General features: G+C 51.2%; 2 protein-coding genes across 3 annotated transcripts in view; both read right to left on the bottom strand.

The window, feature by feature from the left end:
- LOC147722730 (uncharacterized) overlaps positions 1-24,552 on the bottom strand; it is a 637,985-nt gene that overhangs the window by 204,823 nt on the left and 408,610 nt on the right. The gene's annotated exons all lie outside the window — the stretch shown is intronic.
- The window catches only part of LOC147722731 (uncharacterized), a 488,139-nt gene that overhangs the window by 440,799 nt on the left and 22,788 nt on the right, over positions 1-24,552 (bottom strand). For both annotated transcript variants that reach the window (XM_086965201.1, XM_086965202.1), the window contains exons 4-5: positions 7,287-7,308; positions 3,390-3,482 (exon numbers count right to left, since the gene is read on the bottom strand). In XM_086965201.1, the coding sequence (XP_086821327.1) occupies positions 3,390-3,482; positions 7,287-7,308 (115 nt within the window). The remainder of the gene's footprint in view (positions 1-3,389; positions 3,483-7,286; positions 7,309-24,552) is intronic.

Here is a 24,552-nt window from a genome sequence, read left to right as displayed (position 1 = left end):
TGTGGTTGGACTGGCTGGAGTAATCGGTCACTGGCGGCCGCCAGCGCCCCTCTTGGTATTTTTTCCTCTGTAGCTAGATCTTCCAAACGAAGATTGGTGGGCTTGCTGCTGTTTGTGTTGGTATTGGCCTTTGTTATTGTATGAATACGAGGACCTGTTCTGATAGGAACCTCGATAAGAGGACTGACCTTTGGATCGGTTTCCTCGAAAGGACTGGTTTCTGGACTGCAGAGTGCCCAGTGCCCCTGCTGTGTCGGTGTCCTTCTTAATGGTCTGCAGTGCCTCGTCGATTTTTTCCCCAAAAAGGTGTTGTCCGACGAAGGGCATGTCCAGAACCTTCGATTGCACTTCCTGGCGGAATGATGTCGCTCTCAGCCATCCTTGACGCTGCAGGACTGCAGCCCCCGCAAGCTGACGGAAGCCTGTCATGGCTGCGTCGATCGCACAGTCAGTTAGTTCCGCCGCTGAAGATTGACCTTCCACCAGGAGAGCCCTTACCTCACCCTGGACTGCGTCAGGCAGTTCCTTCACGTAAGGGGCTATGTCCTCCCAGAGTTGGCGATTGTAACGCCCCAACAAGGCAATGGAGTTGGCCACCTTGATGGTCATGGCCGATGTGGTTGTGAAGCGTTTACCAATCGTGTCAAGTTTCCTGCCTTCCTTGTCCGGGGGAGCAGACAGTGGGGAGGAAGGGTTACGGGAGTGTTTCTGGGCCGCCTGTGTCACCACCGAGTCTGGTTTGGGGTGACCATTGAGGCAAGCCGCCGCAGTAAGTGGTGCTCTGTATTTCTTGTCTAGGCGTGGAACAACCGCTGGTACAGAAGCAGGTGTCAGCATTAATTTCTTTCCTTGTTCCCACAAGAACTCTATAATCGGAATAGATTTAGTGGACTTTTGTGTCTGTTCTTTGAAATCGTGCAAGAAGCAGTCCGTTTCTGTTGATTCCACAGCCATATGGAATCTCTTCGCTGCTCTCTCCACAAGCTTGTGGAAGCCGGCAATGTCCACAGGCGGGGAGTCCGCTTGACGTGGTTGTGGTGAAGCTGGGGATGATGCTACATATTCATCCTCTTCATCCTGGTCCGAGTGTACCTCCTGGACCTCTCCTTCCTCCAGTTCCTCCTCATCCTCATCTTCGTCCGAAGAGACCACCACCTGAGGCTGGACGTCATGGTGGGTTTGAGGGTGATGCTGAGGTTGTTTTGGGGCGGACACTGGTACTTGGACTGTAGGTGTCTGATTCCCCTTGTCCTCAGGCGCATGAACCTTAGGCGCTTGGCTGCCTCTGTCCGCATCCGGAAAGCGTTGTTTGTAATCCTGTACAAGGAATCTTAAGTCATTAACAAGGGTCGCCGGTAAGCATATCATGGGGGTGACTTCCGTGCGGACGCTAGTATGGACAGAGTGTTCCTGATAGGTGAAGTCTTCCTGTTCCTCATCAGTGCTTTGGCATTTGATGTTAAGGTCCGAGACCGAAGTAGCGGGATCCAGATGGTCATCCTCTACGGATTCTTCACTTTGGAAGATTTCCTGAGGTGGCTGTGTTTCCACTTTGCTCGGAGATGTTGTTTCCGGGGTAATTTGTGGTTTGGTATGCTTGCCAGACTTCGCATCAGAGCCTGTCGTCGTCGAGGGAACCGTCGACGGCGGCAGCATGAGGGTCGATACTTCCACCAGTTTCGATTTCCATGGCTCAGGCAGTGCCATCTTCGACGACGAGTCTTCCGTCGACTGTGTTGTCGTCGTCGAGTCCTTCGTCGACGGAGTCTTTGGTCGTCGACGACGAGCCTTTCGTCGACGGGGTCGTCGACGAGGTCCTAGTCGACGGTGGAGTGGGCCATGGATTCTTGGTCGTCGACGTCTTCGTCGACGGTGTTTTCGTAGACGACGTCCTCGTCGTCGAGTCTCTCGTCGACACCTTCGTCGTCGACGGTGGGATTTTTGGCAACGTCTTCGACGACGATGGGCTCGTCAATGACGACGGCGTCGTCGACGGTGTAGTCTTCGTTGTCGACATGGTCTTTGTCGTCGACGACGGTTTTAGGAGTATAATAGAGGAAACAGGTCTACCTGAAGATGAGGAAGACGTAGTCGTCGTCGACGCTGAAGGCGACGACGCTGATGTGGTAGACACTGTGGTCGTGACTGAGGTAGTCCTCTGGGCTTGTCTAGAGGACGGAGCAGGCTTCTCAAAGGTTTTATCATCCTTAGCAGACACTGAAGATGTCGCAGATCTCGCCTCTGAAGACTTCTTGTGGGTCTTCCTAGGAGGAGTGTCTGAGGGGCCAGGGGAAGACACCCTAGGCCTCTTGAGAGACAGCTGAGGTCCTGGAAACACTGCTCACAGAGGAGTCCAGATTGTCTCTGTCCTTAAGCCTGTCAAGCCAAATAAGAAGGCGACCTTCCCTATCTCTCACGGTCTTTTTAGGAAAAAAACCTACAAATCTTGCATTTGTCTGAGACATGGTCCGGGTAAAGGCAATACAAGCACAGGTCGTGCTGATCATCCACATGGATCCTTTTCTTCCCACAGGAAGAGCAGGCCCTGAAAAGGGCTTTCTTCTTGGATTCTGACATGGAAGAAGCAGTGGAAAGAAAACACTTACTGCCAAGACAGTGTAGTGAAGTAATCCTTGAAGAGTTGAGGGTTCAGATATCACTTTCAAAGAAAGTTTGTTGAAGTGGAAGGAATCCTGATGAGAGCTCAGGCTGGAGACTCCCTAGCACAACGTGCAGTAGAAAATCTGAGGGACTGAGGCTCCTCCCAGGAAGGTTCTAGAGGGAGGTCGGAGCTGATTGGCTGACTGTGAGAATTTGGTCCTTTTTACATAAGGACAAGGAAAGGCTACTAAGGGGAGGCCCTTAGACCCTTTTCTCCATGTATGTCTATAGGACATTACTTTTTTATGTACCTGAGGCTCCCGTCTCGACGACGGGGAATGATTCAGGCATGTGAATCTATGAAAGACACCCCTAATACTGGATAAGTTAGGCAATCCCAGATATGGGGACATATATTCAAGAAGGGCCAAAGGGCAACCGGTTAAAAACTCATTGCCATGGATCATTAATTTGCTGCCAACATCCCACTTACTACACAAGCCTGGGTTTCAAGGGAAACTTACAAAAAAACACTCCTTGATTAGATTGTTACATTGCATGTCTGATGCTGAACTACACAAAAAATGATGTTTCAATTCCAGTGTACTTGTCAAGTTCTTTAGAAAATAAATTCCAGGCTGGTCAAGTAAGCAAACACAGCATTTCCTAAGATCCAAGCCTCCAAAATCTGTGCCAACGTTTGCATTACGTTTTTACTCCAACTTCACAAACAAGGTACTTTTTGGGAAATGATTGCCCTAAATAGGAAATAAATGGATACAACATACCTACAAGAGGCTCTCTCTCTTTTTCCTCCACATAATCTGTAAGACACTTTACTTTCTGTATTATCCTTTCAAGCTCCTCCACCTTAAATCCACCTGAGAAAGGATAAACATTTAAGTATTTTAACATCTAGTGGTGGAAGCATGAATTCAGAGTAGTCAACAAAAATAAACACGTTAGCATTTTGTTATTCACATCTTAAGCAGATCTGTGCTGCGGCAGTTCAATGAAGTTTACTGATAATGTTCAAGCATAATTTATGAAGGTGTAGAAACACATACACACACACACACACACCCCCCAGGCAGTTTGGAACTGCAACTGGTATCAACAAGTACTACGACACTTAACTGACCAGTTGTACAAACAAAAAGTCAGGACTACATTAGGTAGCACATTAGTACACTATCAAATACAATGTTCATTGAGGTCTCTGAGAAAAACTACACCCAGTGAGCAATTGATATGTAGGAAGCACTGAAATTAGGGTGAATTCTGCAACTAAGTGTCACGGTGACCACATTCAGAAAGGATGATTATATGCAATAATGTGTAAAATGCTGGTTGGTAATTGGAGGGGTAAAGTTCAACGACATCTTTAAAAAGCAATACAATGAAAAATGCATTGCCTGTATGTTCAAAAGGAGGCTTGTTTATAGTAGCAGATAGTCTCCAGTAGTGAAGGTGGTGTTCTTGCTAAATATTGGATACATATTATATGCCTTTTTAGTATAGATCTCAGTATTTACATGACAGATGAGCGAGTGCTATGCACAGACATCAAAAACCTGCATCACAAACCATATTTCACGGGATTCTAATTTTTCAGCAGGTTTTCATAACCCATTTGCATTGGCATGCATACATAGACTAAACATTTTGGACCAGGGCAGAAAGTTTGTAAAAGAAGGTAACAGGTTGCACGCTATGACTGAGGACCCATTTTAAGGACAAACATGAAGATTCTCAGCTATACAAAAGGAGGCCACATATGGCTGACAAATAAGTGAGGCAAGTGAAACAGCTATGCTTATTCTCATTGGTCTCCCGCTATACGTGGCTTCCTGTTGCATCCTTGAGTTTCACTTGTTTCCACCTGTTCCCAGACACTGATCTTCACAAACGTAAGGCACTTATCACCAATCACTGGGCAGAAAATAGAACAAGCACTTACAATGCAATGGTCTCGGCATTATTAAAGGTAGAGCTATTGGCATTGCACATGACTTTTTTTTACATCTTAAATAAATGGCATTGTCATTTACAATGCCAATAGGTTAATCGCTCGCAAATGCATGACCTATTGCATTTACACCCACACAGAGCGCCACACACAAAGCTACCCACACACACACACACACAGAGCCCCCGCCCCCTGCACACACACACAGAGCCCCCCACACACACACACAGAGCCCCCCCCACACACACACACACAGAGCCCCCACACACACACACACAGAGCCCCCCCCCACACACACACAGAGCCCCCCCACACACACACAGAGCCCCCCCACACACACACAGAGCCCCCCCACACACAGAGCCCCCCCCCCACACACACACAGAGCCCCCCCCACACACACACACAGAGCCCCCCCACACACACACACAGAGCCCCCCCACACACACACACAGAGCCCCCCCACACACACACACAGAGCCCCCCCACACACAGAGCCCCCCCCACACACACACACAGAGCCCCCCCCCACACACACACACAGAGCCCCCCCCCCACACACACACAGAGCCCCCCCAGGGGGCAGGGGAGCAAGCACAGCCAGGGGGCAGGGGAGCAAGCACAGCCAGGGGGCAGGGGGGCAAGCACAGCCAGGGGGCAGGGGGGCAAGCACAGCCAGGGGGCAGGGGAGCAAGCACAGCCAGGGGGCAGGGGAGCAAGGACAGCCAGGGGGCAGGGGAGCAAGCACAGCCAGGGGGCAGGGGAGCAAGCACAGCCAGGGGGCAGGGGAGCAAGCACAGCCAGGGGGCAGGGGAGCAAGCACAGCCAGGGGGCAGGGGAGCAAGCACAGCCAGGGGGCAGGGGAGCAAGCACAGCCAGGGGGCAGGGGAGCAAGCACAGCCAGGGGGCAGGGGAGCAAGCACAGCCAGGGGGCAGGGGAGAAAGCACAGCCAGTAATTATAAAATACAAAATAAAAACACTGGCATTGAATGAAACTTGTGTAAGGATGTGCTCCTTGTGAAAGGGCAAAATGTAGTCAGACCCACTGCGCAGCCCCATGATGTATGCTGTAGTGGTTGCAGGGAAAATGTGAATGAAGAACAGACCAGTGGATGAAGTGAGGAGGATGACATGCTTTAAGTAAAGTATTGCAGAAGCACAACTAGAGCCAAATTTCGGGGGTGGGGGGGGGGGCTAATTCCTGCAGCTATAGTCAGAGTGGAGATGAAGGGGTGAAAAAACATCAAAGCCTCGTTAACACCTAAATGGTCTTTTAAAGACCTGTGAAGTACTCTGGTGCGGCTGCGATAAGATTCACACCGCCCTGACCCCAGCTCCACTGGGTGCGGCTGCGTGTCCCGATCCTGGGGGGCATCAGAGGGAACGAAGGCCCGGGACAGATGAAGGTGACCCCAGATGCTGTGCCCGTCCTGCCGGGAGACGCCAACAGATAAGCAGAGCTCCTGCTTTACACACACACTACCGCTAGAGTGAGAACCAATGGCGTCCCACAGATACATTCCTTGACCAGAGGGAAGGGGGGGCGAGAGCAGGACGAAAGAGACCTGCGGGCGGAGGGAAGGAGGGGGGAGCGAGAGCGGAACGAAGGAGAGCTGCGGGCGGAGGGAAGGGAGGCGAGAGCGGGATGAAGGAGAGCTGCGGGCGGAGGGAAGGGGGCAGAGCCGGTCGGAGGAGGGCTGTGGGCACAGAGGCAAGAAAAACGGCACAAACAGGGGGGGGGGCACAAAAACGGCACAAACAGGGTGGCAGAGGCAAGACAATGGATAGTTACCTCATGTCCTCGGTAGACGCTGCTCTCCTGGTTTTACCACGCAGCAAAATGGCGGCCACAAAGCTCTGAAAATTTCGGAATCGAGGGCGTGTTTTTGGCGTTCTGAGTGACTGATGACACAGGTAGAAGGAACGCAAAAAACACGCCCCCGAATCCAAAAGAGACTGGGCTTGAACGGAGTGACGCCCCTCTCCTCCAATGGCTGGCCTCCGTTTAGGAAGCCAGCCAATGGAGGAGAGAGGCGGGTTCAAGCCTCCATACCTAAAAACATTAAATCTCCCACCGGAGACAGCGCAAGCGCAGCCTTCGGTCCTCGACCTAAAAACCACAAGGCTAGCCTTTTTGTGCAACAAAATAATTACAACACATTGAGGGCAGGTGTCAGCCTGTATAAATCTGGTCTCAAAACTAGCGGTTGTACACAACTGAGAAAACATTTCAAGATATAATACTGGAGAAACTAACCATTTTAGAGGCCAATCACGATCTGAGGCAATTTTTCCAATTACGTCTGCATCTCAGTTTGACATTATATGCTTTTTTTCCCAGTTCAAGGAGATTATTTTTTATTAGTGAGAGATGAATGGTCGGTTACCAAAAGTACATTTCTCCCAAACGAGGCAATCAACGCTGATTCTTTGGCAGACATTCCAAGTAACTTAAGCAAAGGCAAGTATCAGTCCCTCAGTCCCACCTGCAAACATTCAAAGCTTAAAAAAAAGTGGCCTCTGAGAATAAATTATGTTCCCATTTTGTTCCACACTTCAGACGACGACGAGACTCCGGTTTTGGGGCCTTAATTTGGAGGAAAGTTACAGGCTCAAGACACATCTGAGAAGAGCATGCTGTAGCGTTTTAACTTTGGCAAATAAATGTTCAATGTCAATTAAACAATTTCAAATGAAAAACAGAAATGAGCTTACCAAACATCATGGCTCTCTCTTTCTTTAAGTGTGAGTAGACGAATCATTTTCAAAATGAAAGGGGAAAAAAAATATTAATTCATTTTATGTACTTAAACAATGCACTGTAACAAAGACCAACTTTCCTCCAAACAAAACACCAACTAAAGCCTTTCAATATTCTGTAAATAGTTGCAGCACATGTGGAGGCTCTGCATGAAACATAACACATAATATTTAAGAGAAAGTCCATTTTAAGGTAGCAGTAGACATATCGGTTGGAACCAGGACATAAGGGTGACCGAGAAGACACAGCCAGGGTAAAAGTGGATCTTCAAATTACTAACGTCAGATTTGGAAAAATTCATCCTGCATTGAACAAAATGCAAACTAACCTAATTATATAAAAGTAACAACGTTATCAAAGAGCTAAGCACTAGGATTTTTGATGCAAATGATCTAGCTACCGAAATTTAAAGAACTGACCAGACCAATTTAAAACCAAACCCAGCATTAAATACATACCTAATTTGTAAAACTTTAAAAGATGCAACCCATGTTACCACTATTGCAGAATGCGTTAACTTGATAAATCTAACTATAGAAAAAAAATATATATTATATAAAATGACCAACTATTATGGGTTCTATGGTGACCTAGTGGACTCAAAATAGGCTGAAGCTGGAGGCTGAGCACAAAGATGTGGATACCTTTTTGTTCCCCCAATGTGCAGGAGTCTTCCCAAATATACATTCAGAGCAAAAATTATACAAACATGTTCACAAACCGATGTCACACTGGTCAGACACATTAAAGCACACTATTAGTAAATTGCAACATCCAACTTAATAGAAAAAGATGCGCAAGAGCATCAACTAGACAGATAATAGTGCTAGCTCTGTACAAAATCAGACTGTAAGCTTATCAAATACAACAACGAAATCAACATAGTCTCAATTTCTAAACCAGTATTTCTGTCTAAAACATCTAAGCAGCTTTCATTTGCCAATATTTTCTCTACCAGAGAGCTTGAGCACACTGTACCGGTGACTAAAGGACTGTAGGTTCCTGAAGCTGAGATTTGCTAGAGCCCGGATTACTCGCTGTGTAGGAGAGTAGGGTCTGCTATCCTATGGTCACCCCAATTTTTGCTTTTTGCTTCACTGGCTTTCGACTTACTGAGGCTGTGGGCCTGCTAATCAGACCCCCAGCCTGCTGTTCTCTCTCTAAATTTGTAATACATGTGCTATAGGTACATACCACAATTGGAAATGGACTCCTCGTCAGCCCCTGTACCATGCACTATAGGTGCTCAGGGCATAGGTGCCACCAAGGCCTACCATGGGCTGAAGCATAGCTTTTGCCACCCCTGGCTGATTCTTAAATTGACACAACTGGCTGATCACTCAGCTGGGGCAAGTGGGTGTAATCACCCCTTGCTTAGATATAGTATACCTATATCTAAACCTATATCTGGACACATATAAACCTGTGAGTCACTCCTATGGAAGGTCTTATCAATCCTGGAGGCAGAGTGCGTGGTTTTATGTGAGATGGAGCTCTGGCATGAGCTGAGCCTGTCTGCAGCTGTCAGGAACAACTCCCTAAGCTGATCCGGGATAATGGCATACCATATACTCTTAAGTGCCTTATAATCCTCGCGGTTATATAGCAACTTTGGTTTGGCTTTATCAAAACATGTTGTGTAAGGTGTCATACGAATTGGAATACTACCCCCTCGCCAGTTCTGGCGACGGGGGTAGCATTCCACCCTTCTAGAGGGAGAAGACATGTTACTTTACTGAAACGCGGTTGATTTAAAATGAGCCTCAGATCCACAAAATGGATGCCTCTGCCACAGACACGGGTCTGGCCTCCTGCTGCTGACCGAAACTCAGCAAATGGTGGCCTGGACAAAGGGTTTCCTGTCGCAGGGCGGTGTCAAACCACCCCAGACAGGAGATAGTGGATTTTAGCAGGGAGGTTTCAAAGAAACCAGACACTGCCTGGGGAGCACAAGGCTGCCCCTTGCATAATCCGACCAAACCGGTTTTGGGGCACACCAGCCCCAGTCCCAGGGATCCCCTGGATCGAAGGAAAGGGGTGTAACCACCCCCTTCCTGGGTCCCACCCATAGGAGGGGACCTAGCAGGATGTCCAGCCCACCAGATTCAAATAAGAGTGGGAGCAGTGCCAATGCAACTTAGATCATCCTGAAGAAACATAAGAAACGAATTCTGGACCCTTCGACATCCTACTCAACGTAGAAGACTGAAGAATCTCCCTTGTGGTCAAGGAGTGACCACCCTGTGCGAACAGGCACCATCCAGCCCTCGACCCTTGCTTTGTTGCAGTTCCCGCCGGAACTCGAGCGACCGAGATAGACGAGATCAAGCTTGCCTGCCTTCCCCCAGCCCGATCCACAGTCCCTGCAGAGCTGAGACCCGTGGAGGCGACCGGAAGCGTGGGGCACGCCATCTTGAAGAGGCCACGAGACGCTGACCGTGCAGCCCACGAGTGACCCTCGAAGCTGTACACCGGGGTTTGAGAAGCCCCAACCCTGAGCTACACTTGCACCAAAGCTACCTCCTCCACACTCGACGAGTGCTGCGTGGGGCCCTTCTGCTTGTGTTGGCTCGACGCGTTGGCCCGGTCACTTGCCAGCTGGCTTGTGGCCCCTGTGCCGATGAAAACTTGAAACCGACTTGCTTTTCTGGTTGCTCCAGATCTGCACCAGCTCCTGTGAAAAGGAGCCCCCACTCTGACCCTCCTGGTCTGAGTGAGAAGCAATCTCCCGGTTCCGCGTGGATTGCTTTTGCCAAGTGCTGTTTGCTGCAATCTTGAAGCCGACGGTGCTGACGGCGAGAGCCTGCGTGTGACAGATCGTGACCTGCTCCTGGACGTCGCAGATGCCCCAGAGCCCACGTGACAGCGGAGAGAAGCCTCTTGACAACCATCTGATTGCGCCCGACATTGCCTGGTTCCGTCCTGGTTCCACCCTGGTCACTGCTGAGTGACCCAGACTCTGTCCCCTCTGCTTTCAGATTCATCTCGACTTCGATCCACCCTTGGATCACACCGGACACTTCTGCTTCCCATCGCCTGCAGCTTCTCCAGCTCCAAGCACCAAGAACCTGCGCGTCAAAACGCAACGCCACTTCGACCCTGTGCACCCACTTCCTGTGGGTGAGGTAACATTGCAACGCAGGTGTGCCCACGTTGGTACACACCTCTAGGGTCTGTGTCTTAAGTTTTGTTCCTCTAGGTTCAGCGGAAGGATCTTTAAACTAACTTTGTGTAACTTTTACGCACCATTGACATTGCATTGGTGCAAGCCCCACTTTATGTGCTGCACCCGAATTCTGCAGGCTTCTCCAGACTTCAACATTGCTAGTCCTGACTTCTCCCAGCGATTCTCTAGGCCCTAGGCCTAACCACTGTTCGATTGGTATCTCTTATACCACTTTTTTAGTATATGGTTTGAGTGGCCACCCGCCCTCATCCATAATTGTGCAACTTTGTATGTAATACTGTGCTTTTGATTTAACGCTTTTGCCCCTTTGCTCATTAAGAGTACTGAGGATTCATTTAGAAATAAACACATATTTTTATAATATATACTTGTGTGATGTCCTTTCATTTGGTATTACAGGATTGTATGTGGTAAAACAGCTCGCTTAACACGACCTCTTAAGTTAAGCCTTTAAGGCTGCTTAGTCCATGCTACCCCTAGGATAGCTTGTCTACAAGGTTGACTTACAACCAGACACCATAAGGGATTGTTTGGACCGATACAAGGTGGTTCCAGAATTGGAAACACCACATATCAGGCCAACTTCTCACACGCAGGTAATAATATCCATTACTCCAGGTACTACTCTTCATTGTCATACAGGGACAGACTGGCATATAGGGCAATCAGGTAGTGCCTTAAGGGCTAGCCTGAGATCGGCGAGTGGAACATTTTGAATTTTTAGCAGTTGTGGGCCGGGTGGACCAGTTCTACGTTTTGTACCTATCTGCTTAGCTAATGGGGGACACATATTTTGCCACCCAAGCCTATTTTTGTCCCAGCCCGACCCTGTTATCACACACCTTAAAATGTAAATTAACCCCTCTCCATGGCAGGCCTCAGACATTGCCCACTCCATTTTTTCCTAAAACCTTCACCTACAAAAAGCTTGGCCACACCTTGCTCATCCTGTAACTAAGCAACGAAAATTAATGTGCATTAGACTATCCCAGGCCTGGATGGGCAGGTGGAAGGTCTTGAACATAGGGCAAAAGGACTTGGAGTAACAGGAATTTCAATCATAACAGATGTTTAGAATACAACGAAGGCCCAAGAGACAGAAATCTGCACTAAGGATTGCAGCACAAGAGAATGTGGTCAAGAGATGTCGTTTTTAGTGAGACAAACCGATTAGGAGAAACTCATGTAAAAGCCCTAGAGCCGTCTATAGTAGAAACCCCTTGCTCTCTGCCGAGAAGACAGACGCACCCTGGGTAATTTTCCCTTTAACAGATCTAGGAAAAGGAACACCTGCTATCATGTAGACCAGCGAACGGGTTAGATGAGTCCATGTGTGATGGTAGAAACCACAGGCTATAATCTAAATGACCATGTCCAAAATAGACAAACAATTCAACATATAACTTTTGCCACATTACTTAAAGCACCTAAAGGATACTGCTTAACAACAACACATCAAGCTGTTAATATGGGTTCACCTGCACATTGTTGTGCTGCTTGCTAGTTTAACAAACATCTACTTAAACCTATGAGAACCCTGCTATAGAGCGGAGGGTGGACGGTGAAACCAGAGGCTGTCCAATTTTTAAGTCTTAAAGCCTGAATATTTTGGGTCTGAAAGCACTGCACTATAGTGGAATTTGTGATGAAAAGGCTCAACTTTCAGGAGCGAACGAGCACCTAAGTCAGCATAGAAGGTGCAGAACAAAAAGGAACTGACATTACACCGGGTTGGGCAATAGATGGCTTCAGTGCTGCCATCTAATTCCACTTCCAGCATCAATATGGAGCAGGAGCAGTGCACCATATCACCAATGTGAGGTTAAAATTTCCGGATCCAGTCTGGGGCCTGGAATTATTCTACAGGTGAATAATCTACAGCAGAAGTAGACATCAGAGGCATGCTCTTCATCTACAAAATTACTGGTTCACACAGGTAGTTCGCCATGGATGTGACAATCAAGCAGACAATCTGTGAAGGTACCCAGCAGACAGCACTCACCATCCTGAAGATAGTGGAGAAAAAAAATATGAGTGAATACAGAGAATATTCAGTTGCAGGGGGCAGCGATAATCCAGTCCCAGCTTTAAGAGAGGAAAGGTGTGCGATGCCGTGAACAAGAGTCAGAGCGGAATTACACAAGCTACTAAATGGTAGATGCATTCAAGTTCTTATAGAAGAGTGCACTAAATTTCAGATGAGAGAAATAGTACCAGACAGAGTTAGAGTGCACTACTCACTCCTCTATAGACTCAAGACAACTGGTAGGAAAAAATTTGGAAGTAATTTGAACAAAAAAATTGACGTGTGGTAAGCGGTCTGCAGTGAAAAACTTCAATAAACTATCCAACATATTTAGAAGAGAAAAAGTTACCCTGAGAAAGTAGGCATTTAAAAGTGGCGAGAACAGTCCATAAAAATTAAGCTGTGGCCACACTTCTCCTATGGAGGCGTGTCCACCCTCAATCTTACATATGGCTGCGGACACCATAGCAGAACCCTTCTGTAAATTATTTAATAATATAATTCGATCGGGAATCTATCCCCATACTTGAAAAAAAAAGGCCATTATCAGACCTCTTTTGAAAAAACTTAATCTTGATCCTAGGGACTGTGAAAACTATCGTCCCATCTCCCTGCTCCAGCAAAAATCCTGGAGCTACATCTTATTAAGCAGCTCATGGAAACTGCAGAAAAGCAAGCATGGCTTAATGATTCCCAGTCTGGATTCAGGAAGCATCATGGTACAGAAACCGCTTTAATATCAGCTACGGACTACATCAGGAGTATAGTGGATGAAGGACAAGGGGTAGTGCTAATCCTCTTGTATCTGCCAGCAGCATTCAATACCATTTCTCCTACTCTGCTGCTGGACAGACTCCGGAGTCTAGGCATTTCACAACAAGCACTTGCCCTCCTGTCCTCATTTCTGACAGGGAGACCACAAAGGGTGAATGTAAAATCCTTTCACTCGGACTCCCATGTTCTACCATGTGGAGTCCCGTAGGGGTCTTCTCTGAGCCCTACTCTCTTTAATCTGTATGTGGCACCCCTTGCAACTATGGTCCACTCCTTTGGATTTGAGGTGGTGTCATATGCAGATGATACACAGTTCATGGTTACAATCCCTAAGGGGCTGGGCTCATTGTCAGAAAATGTCCTTGGATGTATGACCAGAGTGGCAGACTGGATGTCCGCTAACTTCTTGAAACTTAAAGGGGAGAAAACCGAAGTGATGATATTTGGAGCAGGGGTATCCAAGTGGAAAAGTAGCTGTTGGCCTCAATCCTTGGTATGCTGCCCTGCCCGAGCAAAAAGGCTAAGAACCCTGGAGTCCTCATGGATATTGAGCTTCGTTTCAATATCCAAGTGAATCATACCATTTCTTCATGCCCTTAGCTTATAAGGATGTTAAACAAAATCTTCCATTTTATCCAACGATCAGCTAGGATACAGGTAGCACTGTCCAGACTTGATAACTGTAATGCTCTGTACCTGGCTGCTAATAAGAGCTTGCAGCACAAACTTCAGGTACTGCAGAACGCTCTGGCAAGACTCATTCTGGACATTCCCAGAAAACTATCTGCCAGGAAGGGTCTAGAACGCCTGCATTGGCTTCCCATTGAACAACGCATTTGTTTTAAATCTCTGTATGGTACGTAAATCATTGTACGCTCCCTACCCTTCAAGGCTGAAGACCATGTTCAAATGGCACTCTCCCAGCAGACCATTAAGTTCTTCGCTCCAAAAGCAACTATTGGTACAAAGAAGTAGGGGGGGAACAGAGCATTCTCGGTGGAAGCAAGCAAACTCTGGAACTCCCTACCCCTTGCACTCAGATCCATCCCTCTTCTTCTCCCATTCAGAAAAGCCATTAAAACCTGGTTGTTCACAGCCTAGTGGTGAGCTGAAGTTCTCTTTATCAACTCTCCATGGTATGTACGGCGGGTCTCTAGCGCCTGGATGTCTTCGGGTGAATGCTGCACATTATCAAAATCAAATCACACTTCTGAATAAAAATGGAAGAGGGGCATAGCTAAGTATTTAAAAAAACGTTATATTCATGTACAGAAGCACCCCTCAGTGTACCACAATATACACAATGGGACCCATACTATTTTGGCATCCGATAAATATCACTATGAACAGACCCTTCCTCAAACCACCAGCTCAGTCAAACGAGGGAGACAAACAACAACAAATCCAGCCAAATATGAGCAGTTAGATGCACAACAATTTTATGAGAGTGCGAACAAAGGGAGATTGGTGGGCCAGAGGCACCATGGTCCCAGAATGGAAGGAGGGATTAAAATCTGAAATGCCTCAATGTTCATTAAACTGAAAGGCTCTATGGGCAATTGGTCAATGACAACTGAGGACCATCATAATACCATGGACAAAGTGGTATACTAGGTGGGACTTGAGAATGGAGGAAGAACGCTTTGAAACACGTTTGTAAAAACAAGTTGGTTAGGAATGTAGTGTCCTACACTACAACCTACTTGGTGCATCATCGTGCATCCCCATCCCATGGACATGGCACCAGGGATAAATAGGATCGGCACACTTTTGCGTTGATATGAGAATGCAAGCCTTTTGTCTTGCATGTATCAGAACACTGGCAAAGTGTACTACCAACGACTTAACCACACCCATCAGTGAAATCATTACACATAGAAATAAGAGGGAAAATAATTAAGGAAACCTTCACAACACAAAACCTGCATGAAGTTTTGTAAAAGAATGCTGTTTATATACAATTACGCCACTTGTTTGATTCTGTTACAAGTTAAGGTACTCATGCAATTCCGAACCCCCAAAACAAGCCTTTCTAAACGCTTTCCTCCGACTCTTCCCCCTCCACACCCCTTTTACTCATCCCAAGTCTCCTCCTACTGCTATGACCTCCAAAACAAACTAAACACGCATTCACAATGCAACGGTTTCGCCTTTGCAAAAGTTAGAGCTAGCGGCATTGTAAATGACAAAATTTTTATTTATGTGTTGGTTTTGAAACCAGATGAATAAATGGCATTGTCATTTACATTGCCAATAGCTTAATCTCTCGCAAATTTGAGACTTATTGTACCCTACTGGACGAGCTCAGCAGACAGCAATTACTACACCACACACACACACACACACACACACACACACCCAGAGCCACAGACACCCAGAGCCCCGCCCACACACACACCCAGAGCCCCGCCCACACACACAGAGCCACACACCCCCAGCGCCACACACACACACCCCCAGCGCCACACACACACACACACACACCCAGCGCCACACACACACACCCAGCGCCACACACACACACCCAGAGCGCCACACACACCCAGAGTGCCACACACACACACACCCAGAGTGCCACACACACACAACACCCAGAGCCACACACACACACACACAACACCCAGAGCCACACACACACACACAACACCCAGAGCCACACACACACACACACAACACCCAGAGCCACACACACACACACAACACCCAGAGCCACACACACACACAACACCCAGAGCCACACACACACACAACACCCAGAGCCACACACACACACAACACCCAGAGCCACACACACACAACACCCAGAGCCACACACACACACAACACCCAGAGCCACACACACACACAACACCCAGAGCCACACACACACACAACACCCAGAGCCACACACACACACACACAACACCCAGAGCCACACACACACACACACAACACCCAGAGCCACACACACACACACACAACACCCAGAGCCACACACACACAACACCCAGAGCCACACACACACAACACCCAGAGCCACACACACACACACACAACACCCAGAGCCACACACACACACCCAGAGCGCCACACACACACACACAGCGCCACACACACACACACAACACCCAGAGCCACACACACACACACACAACACCCAGAGACACACACACACCCAGAGTGCCACACACACCCAGAGCGCCACACACACCCAGAGCGCCACACACACCCAGAGCGCCACACACAACACCCAGAGCCACACACACACACACAACACCCAGAGCCACACACACACACACACAACACCCAGAGCCACACACAACACCCAGAGCCACACACACACAACACCCAGAGCCACACACAACACCCAGAGCCACACACACACACAACACCCAGAGCCACACACACACACACACACAACACCCAGAGCCACACACACAACACCCAGAGCCACACACACACACACACAACACCCAGAGCCACACACACACACACAACACCCAGAGCCACACACACACACACACAACACCCAGAGCCACACACACACACAACACCCAGAGCGCCACACACACACACCCAGAGCGCCACACACACACACACAACACCCAGAGCCACACACACACAACACCCAGAGCCACACACACACACAACACCCAGAGCCACACACACACCCAGAGTGCCACACACACCCAGAGTGCCACACACACCCAGAGTGCCACACACACCCAGAGCGCCACACACACCCAGAGCGCCACACACACCCAGAGCGCCACACACACACACAACACCCAGAGCCACACACAACACCCAGAGCCACACACACACACACACACAACACCCAGAGCCACACACAACACCCAGAGCCACACACACACACACAACACCCAGAGCCACACACAACACCCAGAGCCACACACACACAACACCCAGAGCCACACACACACAACACCCAGAGCCACACACACACAACACCCAGAGCCACACACACACAACACCCAGAGCCACACACACACAACACCCAGAGCCACACACACACACACACAACACCCAGAGCCACACACACACACACACAACACCCAGAGCCACACACACACACACAACACCCAGAGCCACACACACACACAACACCCAGAGCCACACACACACACACACAACACCCAGAGCCACACACACACACACACAACACCCAGAGCCACACACACACACACACAACACCCAGAGCCACACACACAACACCCAGAGCCACACACACACACACAGCGCCACACACACACACACAACACCCAGAGCCACACACACACACACACAACACCCAGAGCCACACACACACCCAGAGTGCCACACACACCCAGAGCGCCACACACACCCAGAGCGCCACACACAACACCCAGAGCCACACACACACACACAACACCCAGAGCCACACACACACACACACAACACCCAGAGCCACACACAACACCCAGAGCCACACACACACAACACCCAGAGCCACACACACACACACAACACCCAGAGCCACACACACACACACACAACACCCAGAGCCACACACAACACCCAGAGCCACACACACACAACACCCAGAGCCACACACAACACCCAGAGCCACACACACACACAACACCCAGAGCCACACACACACACACACACAACACCCAGAGCCACACACACAACACCCAGAGCCACACACACACACACACAACACCCAGAGCCACACACACACACACAACACCCAGAGCCACACACACACACACACAACACCCAGAGCCACACACACACACACACAACACCCAGAGCCACACACACACACAACACCCAGAGCGCCACACACACACACACAACACCCAGAGCCACACACACACCCAGAGTGCCACACACACCCAGAGTGCCACACACACCCAGAGCGCCACACACACCCAGAGCGCCACACACACCCAGAGCGCCACACACACACACAACACCCAGAGCCACACACAACACCCAGAGCCACACACACACACACACACAACACCCAGAGCCACACACAACACCCAGAGCCACACACACACACACAACACCCAGAGCCACACACAACACCCAGAGCCACACACACACAACACCCAGAGCCACACACACACAACACCCAGAGCCACACACACACAACACCCAGAGCCACACACACACAACACCCAGAGCCACACACACACACACACACAACACCCAGAGCCACACACACACACAACACCCAGAGCCACACACACACACACAACACCCAGCGCCACACACACAACCCCAGCGCACACACACAACCCCAGCGCCACACACACAACCCCAGCGCCACACACACAACCCCAGCGCCACACACACAACCCCAGCGCCACACACACAACCCCAGCGCCACACACACAACCCCAGCGCCACACACACAACCCCAGCGCCACACACACAACCCCAGCGCCACACACACAACCCCAGCGCCACACACACAACCCCAGCGCCACACACACAACCCCAGCACCACACACACAACCCCAGCGCCACACACACACAACCCCAGCGCCACACACACACAACCCCAGCGCCACACACACACAACCCCAGCGCCACACACACCCCCCCAGCGCCACACACACCCCCCCAGCGCCACACACACACCCCCCCAGCGCCACACACACACACCCCCAGCGCCACACACACACACACCCCCCCAGCGCCACACACACACACCCCCAGCGCCACACACACACACCCCCAGCGCCACACACACACACCCCCAGCGCCACACACACACCCCCCCAGCGCCACACACACACACCCCCCCCAGCGCCACACACACACACCCCCAGCGCCACACACACACACCCCCAGCGCCGCACACACACACCCCCAGCGCCGCACACACACACCCCCCCAGCGCCACACACACACCCCCCCAGCGCCACACACACACCCCCCCAGCGCCACACACACAACCCCAGCGCCACACACACAACCCCAGCGCCACACACACAACCCCAGCGCCACACACACACACCCCCAGCGCCACACACACACACCCCCAGCGCCACACACACACACCCCCAGCGCCACACACACACACCCCCAGCGCCACACACACACACCCCCAGCGCCACACACACACACCCCCAGCGCCACACACACACACCCCCCCAGCGCCACACACACACACCCCCCCAGCGCCACACACACACCACCCCCAGCGCCACACACACACACCCCCCCAGCGCCACACACACACACCCCCCCAGCGCCACACACACACCCCCCCAGCGCCACACACACACCCCCAGCGCCACACACACACACCCCCAGCGCCACACACACACACCCCCAGCGCCACACACACACACCCCCCCAGCGCCACACACACACACCACCCCCCAGCGCCACCCCCCCCCCCAGCGCCACACACACACACACCCCCCAGCGCCACACACACACCCCCCCAGCGCCACACACACACACCCCCAGCGCCACACACACACACCCCCAGAGCCACACACACACACCCCCAGCGCCACACACACACACACACCCCCAGCGCCACACACACACACACACCCCCAGCGCCACACACACACACCCCCAGCGCCACACACACACACCCCCAGCGCCACACACACACACCCCCAGCGCCACACACACACACCCCCAGCGCCACACACACACACACCCCCCAGCGCCACACACACACCCCCCCCAGCGCCACACACACCACCCCCAGCGCCACACACACACCCCCAGCGCCACACACACACACCCCCAGCGCCACACACACACACCCCCAGCGCCACACACACACACCCCCAGCGCCACACACACACACACCACCAGCGCCACACACACACACACCACCAGCGCCACACACACACACCCCCAGCGCCACACACACCACCCCCAGCGCCACACACACACACCCCCAGCGCCACACACACACACCCCCAGCGCCACACACACACACCACCAGCGCCACACACACACACCACCAGCGCCACACACACACACCCCCAGCGCCACACACACCCCCAGCGCCACACACACACCCCCAGCGCCACACACACCCACCCCCAGCGCCACACACACCCACCCCCAGCGCCACACACCCACCCCCAGCGCCACACACCCACCCCTAGCGCCACACACACACCCCCAGCGCCACACACACACACACACCCCCAGCGCCCCACACACACACACACCCCCAGCGCCCTACACACACCCACCCCCAGCGCCCCACACACACACACACACACCCACCCCCAGCGCCCCACACCCACCCCCAGCGCCCCACACCCACGCCCACGCCCCACACACACACACACACACACCCACCCCCAGCGCCCCACACACACACCCGCACCCACCCCCAGCGCCCCATACACACACACCCACAGTGCCCCACACACACACACACACCCACCCACAGCGCCCCACACACACACCCACACCCAGCGCCCCCCCCCCCCCACACACACACACACACACCCACACCCAGGGCCCCACACACACACACACCCACACCCAGGGCCCCACACACACACACACACACACCCCCAGCGCCCCACACACACACACCCACCCCCAGTGCCCCACACACACACACACACCCACCCCCAGCGCACCCCACAAACACCCACCCCCAGCGCCCCCACACACACACACACACACACCCAGCGCCCCCACACACACACACACCCACCCCCAGCGCCCCACACACACACACACACCCACCCCCAGCGCCCCACACACACACCCACCCCCAGCGCCCCACACACACACACCCACCCCCAGCGCCCCCCCCCCCCCACACACACACACCCCCACACCCAGGGCCCCACACACACACCCACACCCAGGGCCCCACACACACACACACACACACCCCCACACACACACACCCACCTCCAGCGCCCCACACACACACACACACACACACCCACCCCCAGTGCCCCACACACACACACACACACACACACCCCCAGCGCCCCCCACACACCCACCCCCAGCGCCCCCCACACACACACACCCCCAGCGCCCCCACACACACACACACCCACCCCCAGCGCCCCACACACCCACCCCCAGCGCCCCACACACACACACACACACACACCCACCCACCCCCAGCGCCCCACACACACACACACACACACACCCACCCCCAGCGCCCCACACACACACCCACCCTCAGCGCCTGTAACAACCGACTTTTTCGACCCTGTTTAGAAGGAGGATGATGGATGGTGACTCCAGCCTATTATCCCCTATGGTATGGGGATTAGGACTATAGGTAGGACCTATCCATAAGGCACAGTAGTGTATTTTCGTACCCTTTTCTTTAGATCAGGGGGGCTTATAAGCTAAAGCTAGGGGATAGATATATAAGTATTAGGGATGATCCGTCCTTTTGTAAGAGTATTAGTGCATTTTCTATGGAGTCACACATATTTTGGGCCTTGCAGGCCTTAAACAGGACAGACTCCATCTTGCCCTCTGCCCAGTAGCTGGAAAGGCTTTCTAGGTTAAATGTAATGTTTTAGTTTCAAGGTGTTGTTCGCTTGGAGAGAACCGGTTCAGGCTGGCCCTTATCGAAAGACTGTATTTTTCTCCATTCCGAAGACACAACTTCAGGCCGGCCGGCTGGGAACGTGTCCTTGGTACGGGGAGGTACAAGAATTTGGTGGGCGGCAGGTTACTGGCCGTAACTTTCCATGAAGGGACAGCTTTGATATTAGTGAAAGTGTTAGGCACTGAGTCAGTCAGTCCGTAGGCGGCAGCTAGCATCTCTATCATTAATTATTTCCGCGGCAGACAATCGCCATTTTGAAGTCTGAGAAAAACCGAGACTCTCTGAGAGCTAGAGAGAGCTAGAGAGAGAGAGACGGTAGTTAATAAAGAACCAGGTTCCAGTGCCTTGGAGGGAAGCAGAGGAGGTTGAGCCTAGCGGTGCAGACGTGTACTTGTGACGGCTGAGGTGGACCCCCAAGACGAGCCAAGACACAGAGAGAGAGACGAGACGAGAACCTAGATGACTGCCGAGTCCAAACTTCATATTAACCAGGTGATCTCTGCCCCTTCCCTTGCGAAGCGCGCACCTTAACCTCTATCTTTTTTTTGCAGCCTATATATGTATAGATACATAAATATATATATCATGTAGTATTGTGTTTATTCTTTATATTGTAATAAATGCCCCCATTTATTGGTGACCCGACATGTGCCCTGTATTCTTGTTTAATCGTTGTGGTCTGATACTTCTAGTCGGATGTTGTTTACATGAACGGATGTGGATCCCGGTCAGGTAAGGAATGACTGAACAAGTAGGGAGGCAGAAAACAGTTGATGTCAAGAGCAGAAGGCACACTTAATTTGAACACTACACTGATTTCCATTGCCGTAGTTTTACCCTGAATAGATAATTGCAGATTTCATCCCTGAGGATTCATAGGAAAGTGATCGTCGTTGGTATACGGCGTTAATAGAAGCACCTACGAGTAGGTGTGTAAGTCTGCCGGATTGTAGACTGTGTATAAATGAGAGCACCGGGGGGATACGGTGCAGAGACCTGCCAGATTGTAGGTCGTGTGTAAATGAGAGCACCCAAGATTGAGGGGTGTGTAGATCTGCCGGATTGCAGATAGAGTATAAAAGAGAGCACTGGGACTGCAGGCCCACGTGTGTAGACGCGCCGGATTGCGTGTCAAGTGGATAAATGGTACATTATCAGATCTGCCCTAGGGTAGACTAGTCTGGGCTTATGTGGCCGCGAGACTAATAGGTGTGAATAGGATGTTATAAAACCAATGCTTGTTTATTGCTATTTTTCCAATCCTTAGGTACGAGATGTCATACATATGTCTATATTCATTGTAAATACGTTCTAAGGAGGGAGTTGTTTACGTGCCGGCTGGAGTAGAGGGGCTCCTAGGAGCAGATTCCATCTGGTCCAAAAATCTGGTCGGTACAGCGCCCCACACACACACACCCCCCCACCCCCAGCGCCCCACACACACACACAGAGCCCCACCCACACACAGAGCCCCACCCACACACAGAGCCCCACCCACACACAGAGCCACCCACACACCCCCAGCGCCACCCACACACCCCCAGCGCCACCCACACCCCCAGCGCCACCCACACCCCCAGCGCCACCCACGCACCCCCACCCACGCACCCACAGCGCCACCCACGCACCCACAGCGCCACCCACGCACCCACCCAGAGCCACCCACACACACACACCCAGAGCCACACACACACACACACACACCCAGAGCCACCCACACACACACACCCAGAGCCACCCACACACACACACACACACAACACCCAGAGCCACAGACACCCAGAGCCACACACACACACAAACCCAGAGCCCCGCCCACACACACACCCAGAGCCACCCACACACACACCCAGAGCCACCCAACACCCATGACAACTGAGGACCATCATAATACCATGGACAAAGTGGTATACAAGGTGGAACTTGAGAATGGAGGAAGAACGCTTTGAAACACGTTTGTAAAAACAAGTTGGTTAGGAATGCAGTGTCCTACACTACAACCTACTTGGTGCATCATCGTGCATCCCCATCCCATGGACATGGCACCAGGGATAAATAGGATCGGCACACTTTTGCGTTGATATGAGAATGCAAGCCTTTTGTCTTGCATGTATCAGAACACTGGCAAAGTGTACTACCAACGACTTAACCACACCCATCAGTGAAATCATTACACATAGAAATAAGAGGGAAAATAATTAAGGAAACCTTCACAACACAAAACCTGCATGAAGTTTTGTAAAAGAATGTCGTTTATATACAATTACGCCTCTTGTTTAATTCTGTTACAAGTTAAGGTACTCATGCAATTACGAACCCCCAAAACAAGCCTTTCTAAACGCTTTCCTACGACTCTTCCCCCTCCACACCCCTTTTACTCATCCCAAGTCTCCTCCTACTGCTATGACCTCCAAAACAAACTAAACACGCATTCACAATGCAACGGTTTCGCCTTTGCAAAAGTTAGAGCTATTGGCATTGTAAATGACAAAATTTTTATTTATGTGTTGGTTTTGAAACCAGATCAATAAATGGCATTGTCATTTACATTGCCAATAGCTTAATCTCTCGCAAATGTGAGACCTATTGTACCCTACTGGACGAGCTCAGCAGACAGCAATTACAACCACACACACACACAGAGCCACAGACACCCAGAGCGCCACAGACACCCAGAGCCAC

The sequence above is a fragment of the Lissotriton vulgaris genome, chromosome 4_1 (assembly GCF_964263255.1).
Source record: "Lissotriton vulgaris chromosome 4_1, aLisVul1.2, whole genome shotgun sequence".
NCBI classification, from domain to species: Eukaryota; Metazoa; Chordata; class Amphibia; order Caudata; family Salamandridae; genus Lissotriton; species Lissotriton vulgaris.
The sequence above is the reverse complement of the archived record's forward strand: the minus strand, read 5'-3'. Positions and strand labels throughout refer to the sequence as shown.